Source organism: Glossina fuscipes, unplaced genomic scaffold, assembly GCF_014805625.2.
Source record: "Glossina fuscipes isolate IAEA_lab_2018 unplaced genomic scaffold, Yale_Gfus_2 61344, whole genome shotgun sequence".
NCBI lineage: Eukaryota > Metazoa > Arthropoda > Insecta > Diptera > Glossinidae > Glossina > Glossina fuscipes.
The window spans coordinates 24,342-32,831 of NW_024003562.1; the positions used below are offsets into that span (position 1 = coordinate 24,342).

General features: G+C 33.9%; 1 protein-coding gene and 1 pseudogene across 1 annotated transcript; one reads left to right on the forward strand and one right to left on the reverse strand.

Annotated features, from left to right (window-relative positions):
- The first annotated feature begins 377 nt into the window (after nt 1-377).
- On the forward strand, nt 378-1,099 carry LOC119643589 (annotated as a pseudogene).
- Nucleotides 1,100-2,205: 1,106 nt separating this feature from the next.
- LOC119643590 lies at nt 2,206-4,720 on the reverse strand. Its single transcript, XM_038042975.1, has 4 exons — nt 4,699-4,720; nt 3,470-3,681; nt 2,556-2,636; nt 2,206-2,492 (listed from the first exon to the last, which is right to left on the reverse strand). The coding sequence occupies exons 2-4, from the start codon at nt 3,492-3,494 to the stop codon at nt 2,206-2,208; spliced, it is 393 nt and encodes a 130-aa protein (XP_037898903.1). The 5' UTR covers nt 3,495-3,681; nt 4,699-4,720.
- Nucleotides 4,721-8,490: the final 3,770 nt, after the last annotated feature.

The window sequence follows — 8,490 nt, forward strand, 5'->3', positions numbered from 1 at the left end:
CGCATACAAGTGCTTAAAATATAATATATAATCTTGTTTATATAAATGTATAAAAAATATGCATTCATCTCCCCTTGTACGTCTCCTCAATAGTTTTATACAATTTTTATAGGCGTGGCATTCGATTTTCCCCTATTTTGAAAAATTTTATGTTAATTCTTTCCATATGCATACAAGTGCTTGAAATATGATATATAATCTTGTTAATATAAATGTATAAAAAATATGCATTCATCTCCCCTTGTACGTCTCCTCAATAGTTTTATACAATTTTTATAGGCGTGGCATTCGATTTTCCCCTATTTTGAAAAATTTGATGTTAATTCTTACCATATATTCGTACAAGTGCTTGAAATATAATATATAATCTTGTAAATATAAATGTATAAAAAATATGCATTCATCTCCTCTTGTACGTCTCCTGAATAGTTTTATATATATATATAGGCCAATTACGGCTGCAAATTTATGTTTGAGTAGCAAAACTAATGCGACAAAATCTTTAGAGGAACAAGTCGGTCTACCAACAAAGCTCAAGAAACCTTTAACGCCTTACTTTCGCTTCATGGCCGAACATCGTGCTAAGTTACGTGCTGAAAATCCAAAATTTCCTCCCATCGAGTTAGTGCGTATGATATCAAAAAAGTAGGAAGCTTGCGATCCAAGTGTAAAAACACGACTTCAAGAATAATACAGCATTGATCGCAAAAATATATAGAAAATCGTAGAAAGTATGAATCAAATATTAGCGATAAACAACGTAAAGATATCAGGGAACTTAAACCAGAGATCAAAGAGACTAAAGAGAAACGTATAATGCGTAAACGTGTGAAAGAGTTAGGACGCTTCAGCGTTTATCAAGTTTTTATTGAAAGAAAAAATGAAGTCGCCGCGACTTCCGCAGCAACCCAGGCGCGATTGGTTTAAGCAGACGAAAACTAAATGGGCGCAACTGTCTCAAGACGAAAAAAACGTTCACCTACAAGAATCCCGTCGAGAAATTGAAATATATAGGCAAGTTTCGCCTACATATCAGTACGTGTATGTGTGCATACATGCTTATCAACACATTTTCTTTTTTTTTTTTGAAAAGAACTAACTTCGTGGGAAGAGAAAATGATACGGCAAGGCAATGTTGATGTTATAGATCCTCCCGAGCCTAAGCCAAGGTCACCGACTAATCTAAAGAAATAATCAATTTCTTTAAGTTTATTTAATTATCTACGATCATTAAGTAGAGAATTCAAATACGTTTTATTGTTTTTGTCTTCTTATAAAAAAATTTATTTCTGAATGATTGCTTGTTTATAAAGAATTGTATTAAGTATCGATAAATGGATATACTTAATTTTTTTTATTTTGTTAATTTTATTATACATATATTAAAAATGAAATCATATTTGAAATTCAAACAATCAAATTTTCTTACAGACTAATGAGAATTCTGAATATATAGAAAACAGGTCGCTATTATTATGCTTATTATTATTATTAATATAATAATTAAGGTTATCGAACAAAATGAAGAATATAGATTAAACTTCATTCCAAGTAAAAAGAAAATCATTTATTTTATTGAATAAATATTTCAAAGGCCTGGCAGGAACATAACTTTACTCCGGCCAGGAAATAGCATTGTAAACCAAATTCCATAGTGCTGAACTACGATTGTAAGCTCTTTGAACACAAATTTAACTGATTCCCCTTAAGTCCTTCATTCTAAGAGGCGGTACAAGATTTGAAAAAATAAGAAGAAGAACGCCATGCTTTCTATGTTTTAAGTCGCATAACTATTCCTCACGCTCTTTTATGTGACTAACAGCAAGATGAAAAAGCGTGGTTCTGCTAAATCTGGTGTTGAGGTATTTAAGTATTACCTGTTCCGAAACTTTTCTTTCAGATTTAATTCCAATATTATTTTGATTGTTGTACTAAATTATTTATTTCCTGCAACAACTCGTATATCTATTTACAATTAGCTTCAAAAATCTTAAAAACGTACGTACGACTTTTCGAGCATAGAACTATGCTATGACAATTTGTTCTTTTTTTTGTTTGTTCGCACATGCGGACGGAATTGTTTTTCTTAATAATGCTAATAAGACACTTTGGACACATTTTTTCAAAATGCATGGATGCAATTCCCTTAAGAATGCATGGTTTTTTGTTGAACTTTTGTTTCACTTTTTAAAAAGTGGAATGGAATTAAGAATGAAAACTATCTAAAAATTGATATATAAAAAACTTATGTACAGTATAAGTAACTCTGGGGAAGTAATTATGTAAACGATTTGATCCGCCTTTATACAAATTCCAATCAAATATAATATTGGCAGCATCCGAGAGACGCCAGGGATTTTGGCCATCATCAAAATACATCGGGCAATCGTCACGTTCACGTTCATATTCAATGGCATCAAAGGCAACAGCAGCGCCTTCTGTATGATTCCAAGCTGTAACATCTTGATTTAGTTTACAAAATGCTCCAACAGCTTGAAAAATTTGAAATTATATTCAAAAAAATAATTATTTAATTTATATTTAATTAAACTAACCTTGCGATACATAAGGTATTAAATACGATTTGAGATTTTCTTTCCAAAAACCAATACTTTTCATGCGATAATCGGGGTCGCCTTTAAAATAAAAATGAAGGTCATCATGAAAGTTTCATTTGAATCAACTTCTGTTTTAATTTCATGCACTCACTGTAAATGTCGTCTGGACGTCCTAAGTGATCAACGGACAGACAATAGTTTTCATCTACGGTCAGACATGCAAAAACACTGTTGTAGAACACGGCCCACCATTAGATACACTACACCACTTTGCTTAATACAGTTATTGATATAAAGACATCGCAAAATAAGGTGTTCTATGGGACGTGGTCGAAAAACTAGAGTTCGTCCTTGGACCAAAATGTGGCGAAATAGCAAATTTCATCAAAATATCTCAAAAATTGTGACCTCTAGATTGAACACAAGACACTAGGGGCAGACAGACAGGCAGATAAACAATCTTACATCGATTCGGAATCGCTTTCAGAATAGTTTTCTGAATCGATCGATATAATCAAAGGTGAATCTATCTCGAACGTTCTTACGTGTTGCATATGTCCGCACAAACCTATATACATATTCATCTTTGGGCAACGATTGGTGTAGGGTATAACAATATCAAAGATAGGAAAACGGCACCGCCGCGTTGACAAAAGTTTTAGTTGGTGCGGCAAATACATTCGAGTCTCTGATGCCTTCCGATAGCCTCCTCTAAATTTGTTAGCTCGATAATTCTTCCTTCCTCTATAGTCAGTGCCACTTCCTCGCTTGGCTGTTCTCCGGATTTTTTTAAGGACGAATTCTTGGCAATTATTTTTTTTTGTCTTGTATTGCTCTGGCAGCGCTAACTGGCAAAAGACTCGAACACCTTATCTATTTATAATCAAACTTGTCTGCACTTTATTACTCACAACTCGTTGGAATTTCTAATTGCATGCTGCATTCGCTCCAGTTTGGAAAGTAATTAGTTGTAATTTTTAATTTGTTTTTTTGTTAAAAATAATAATTTTTTTTTTTGTTAAAAATGCAACCCTTTGTCAGAGGAGTTAATAATTTCTCGCACATAAAGGTTTTTGATGTTTTGGAGAGTGTAGCCATCTCATTTTTGCAATTTCTATCTTCTCTGGTGTTCCTCAAAGTGGAAAGCACATTTTGGCGAAAAAAGTATAATATAATTTTGGCGACGGCAATATGTGAAGATCAATAAAATATGAAAAAGAAAGAAAATTAAATTGGCTAAATATCAAAATAGATCGACACCAATATCTGTTAACTTGTAGCAGGCGGAGTCTGTATGAATATGTAAGGAAATGGCTACTGTGCAAGTCGTTCGCAAGTATTTCGGAGATGATTTGATCGTATTTGAACTTTAAAAGTGCCTGGTCTGTTGAGCATTCTGTAACAAATGCGAGGTAGGGGTTCTATCGGCCTGCTTTGACCAGTAATATCGTAATAACGATTTGAAAAGATTTCTTTTTCTACTTAAAACGAAAGTTTTCGCAAATTTGTTTAAACTGGGTTTTTTGAAAATTAGTGGATTAATTTTGTTTCTCGTATAATTAAATGTCCAGAAATGATTTCAAACACGAACGTTACATCAAACACTAAAGACAGTAAAGCTTTTCGACGCCTGCTGGGGACATTGCTTGTGACAAACGAGCTTATAAAGACGTGAGCAATTAAAGAAAGATATAGTATAAAATTAAGACAATAATAATAATAAGAAAATGATTAAATTAGGTTTTATGTTATTACCATGACATATTAAATATTAATGTATGATAAAAATGTATTCTGATTGCGCTGATTGCGAAGAGACAAAATAAAGAGAATCAAAATGAAGAGACAAAATGAAGAGAAGATATCACGTGACAGCACACACTATATGTATAAAGTGCAAAATCGTTTGATTTCAAAGAAGAATTTTGTATTAATCATCGTTATGCATTTGTGCAGTGAACTTCGCCGTCTGTCCACATCCCATTAATACCATAATTACACATACATTCGGAGACACACCCTTCTTCTTTAATATCGCTATTTATTTTCTAAGAGATTCGCCTATGAATGGGAAATATCTGACAATTTGAAATCTGAATTTAGTTCTGTTACAATTTTTGTATTATATTTTCCCCCTTACCATTGTCGGCACCTCATGTATAAATGAGCGGCGTTGTCTCTCCACCGTTTCTCACATCCTTTTTGCGTAAGATTTTTGGTTACATTTTCATAACAAATTATGCTAACCTAACTGTTTTCGTTACAAAAAAAAAAAAGAAAATCCAAGAACATGTAGTAAAAAAAAAAATATATTCAGCTCACATTATCCTATAAAAGATATGAAAAGAAAAACCTCCAACAAATCTTAATAACTCTTATTGAGAAGCTTTGTGGTCAAGTGGTATTACGTGGTTCTATTGCGCATATAGGAGTTATTGAATGGAATAATTCAATGCGATCGTGCACATAATAAAAAAAGTTTATGTTTTCACTATATAGCTGAGGATTCAGGTAGTCTTTAGTCAATTCTTTTATATGGTACATCTTACATTCAACTGTTTCTCTTAACCTCTGAATGGGGAGTGAAAAAGTGCATTTTCGATATATAATGCTTTGGGAATTTGAACAAGGCAGTAGCAACAAGAAGGCAACTAACGTAGCAAGGAAGAAAACAACACATACCACGCCGACACTTTCGCCTCAATATTAAGCAATTAGCTAATCTCATCATTAGCGGGAAATTATAAGCTCTTGTAACTCTCACCTGAAAGGATTTGGCCAAAGAGCACGTCGCTCGAGGAATCAACAAATGCTTATTGCGAATTGAACGACTAAAAGAAAGAAGATTAAAAAGCCCCTTCAGCTCCTGCTATAGGATAACATTGTAAAGGTTCAGGAAAAGACTGACTTTAATAATATTAACAAAGTAACAACCTGGGAAACATGGAAAATAACCTGAGATATGGTCATGCCGTCTCAACGAGAATAATAGTCTTAATTTACTCAGATTTGAAGTATTCGTGGAACTACAAACATCCAGAGCATAAATTATAAGTGGCTTAATTAAAGCTTTGGTCGCTCTAATTTTGGTTTGAATGGGCACCCAACGAGAGATACAGTCCAAACGGTAGTCAATGCTAGTTTGATACCCTTCCAAATTACTGTCATTCCCCGCAAATAAACTCTACAAATCATCATTAAATCACAGGCCTTACGCAAAACTGGGTGAAACCTGTTAAAGAAATCATTCATATACATGGTTAAGAGCAAAGGGCCAATGATCGAGCCCTGAGCCACACCACTGCGTAAATTTAACGACTCAGACTTGCGAGCACTCACAAACACAAGTTGTAAAAGAACTAAGAGGTAGAACTCTTTCAGAACAACGGCGGACTTCAACAATTCAAAGTACCGCAACGAGTTTACAAATCAATAGTATATGCAACAGTCTTTCAAAAGCTTTAGTAAGATCCAGCGATAATAACACCATCGGATATGAAATCGGTCAAAAGAAGAAGTATAAAGTAATATCCTTGAAATTCCAACGCGGTAAAGTTAATGCAACGTCATAGGTTTACGCTCTTCATTCTCTCGTTTTCATCTCGCTATTAGTTGTACTCATCTTAAATGAATATTAAGTTTATAACATTTTGGTAATGCAAGAAATTATACATCGCTTCATCTCAAACTCAAACGCATTGGCGGTGGTGCAGGCTGCAGATTTTGGTTAATAGGGATCATGTAAATTAAAAACGCAAGCGAAGCCCTAAAACAATAGCAATTTATCACAGGCATAGCGTGAATTCTTTCCTGGAACATGTAAGACATTGCTTACATATGTATACGTCATTACACTTCGCAAGGTGTGTGCACTCGTACCTACAGTACAGTTGCGGTGAACTACATTGCTACGATCCGTATATGTTCGTGTTGTGTTCTTATGCTACAAACTGAATGACGAAATTACACACCCATCATAAGTTTATTAATACGTATGGGTGTGTGTGAATGCATCGATGGTATACTTATCCAGGCGTATGCAGCAACCTTTTTGAGCAACAACAACTTCCGGGACCATTCAGAAATCAACTAAAGTAATAACCCTTTGTCGTACACATCAGCCAAGATGCATGGACACTAATGATCAGTGCAAATTTGGAAACAACACAGGATCATGACAATATGCAGTGGCATCGAGTTGATGCTTGTCACCTATGTACGTATAAATGGTAAGCTAAATTTCAGAACTTAGCTTTGGATCTCCACTGTATCTTTTTTTAAAAGAAATTACTAAATAAATAAAATAACTAGTTAAGATGTCAAAAAATAAAGAGTAGAATTAAAAGTGCTTGGCTAAAAATGTGTGGCTAAGCAGCATACTCCACTGAAGCGGAGGACCGAAACGTGTCGGTCGTTTTCAATTGCTTAGCGATGGTTTAGCAAAATTCAGCGATCGTTGCGCAAATACCGTCTCCGAAGCCGACGATTTACCGAAAACAGAAGTATAAGTTATGTGGTTGCCCCTACCGCGGGCTCGGGTTGCGTATCTCTTTCAGGTTTACGAAGCACCGCGTTTTATTATAGCCGGTTTTTGCTTGCTGTCGATAAGTGTCAAAAAAAAAAGTATTATTATATAACTTTATATGCTAAAATTTTACATATAGAAACAAACTTAAAAAAAGTTAAAACAAAAATATGCCGAAATTGTTGCTAAATATGTACAAACACAACATATTATCCAATAGCGTAAGTAACCCATCAGATGTTGAGACTCAAGACGAAAAAAAGAAACTTGATTATCATAATATTAATTAATTAATTAATATCATACATTAACGTATGAATTTACCTGAAAAGAATATATAATGTATTAAAATGAATTGCAAATCAATATTAATTTTACATTATATAAGTAAAAGACAACTGTTTTTTTTCCTTATACGTAGGTTGGACTAGGTCTTTTAGCGATAAGAGCAATATTGCGTTTTATGATAGCGGCAGTATACCAAAACAAAAGGAAAAATTAATTAACATGAATATTTCCTTTTAAAAAAAATAAAGCTTTTTATTTTAGTTCAGATGTTTGTACATAGACGAGTCGACTTGTGTTCAGTGTAGTGCGTGTTTTCTATTCGTCTACGTTTTTTCAATTGTTTCGGTGTTTTCGGTGTTTTTGTGTATTTAACTTCTGTCTTTTCTGTGTTGTTGCTAAAACTGGTTAACGCGGATATCGCGTATGTGCTTTTGTTTCGCCTATATATAATAAAAAATAGAAATCAAAAAAAATAAATAAAAAAAAAAATAAATAAAAAAAAAAATTGAAAACATTTGACACTTTTCTTTAGTAGTTCCCAACCTTCTTGCACAGTTCCCAAACCTTTTCAAGTGAGTGGTTATTTCACAAATAATAAGCAATAGACAACAATAAGGCATAATGGCCCCGGGGCCGCCAGACAAAAACCCGAATAGATTTTATCTCTTAAGTGATACATCTCCCCAAAGAAAAAAAAGTAAAAAAGCAAATTTTCCGGTGTTGCCGATCAGCGATATAACCCCTATTGATAAAAAATATATTGTTATTTCTTCAACCGATGCTTGAATAACAATTTCCCAAATTAGTCCTTTTGCTATAAAAAAAGCTCTAGATAGCATTACAACATACATCGACTCCATCTAGATTCTACGCGATGGGAATTTACTGGTCCTCGCTGGGAACCCGCGCGCAACCAAAAAACTAATAAAGGCCAATTCTTTAGCTAATCTATGTGCTATTTCAGCTAAACTACATGAGAAACTTAACTCGGTTCGAGGCGTAATTTATGCCCCTTGCTTAAAGCATGTGCCGGAAGATGAAATTGTTCGCGAAATGGGCATTCAAGGAGTGACTGAAGCATATAAATTAACCAAACTGAATGATGACGGAAAAACACGC

Bases quoted from the DNA above. Each gene is read 5' to 3' on its own strand.
- LOC119643590 (XM_038042975.1), bottom strand. From the start codon at position 3,494: ATGCAATTAGAAATTCCAACGAGTT. The intron at 2,637-3,469 runs GTGAGTAATAAA...TTTATTTTAAAG, and splicing joins ATTAGAAATTCCAACGAGTT to GCGACCCCGATTATCGCATG. The intron at 2,493-2,555 runs GTTAGTTTAATT...AAATTTTTCAAG, and splicing joins AATACCTTATGTATCGCAAG to CTGTTGGAGCATTTTGTAAA.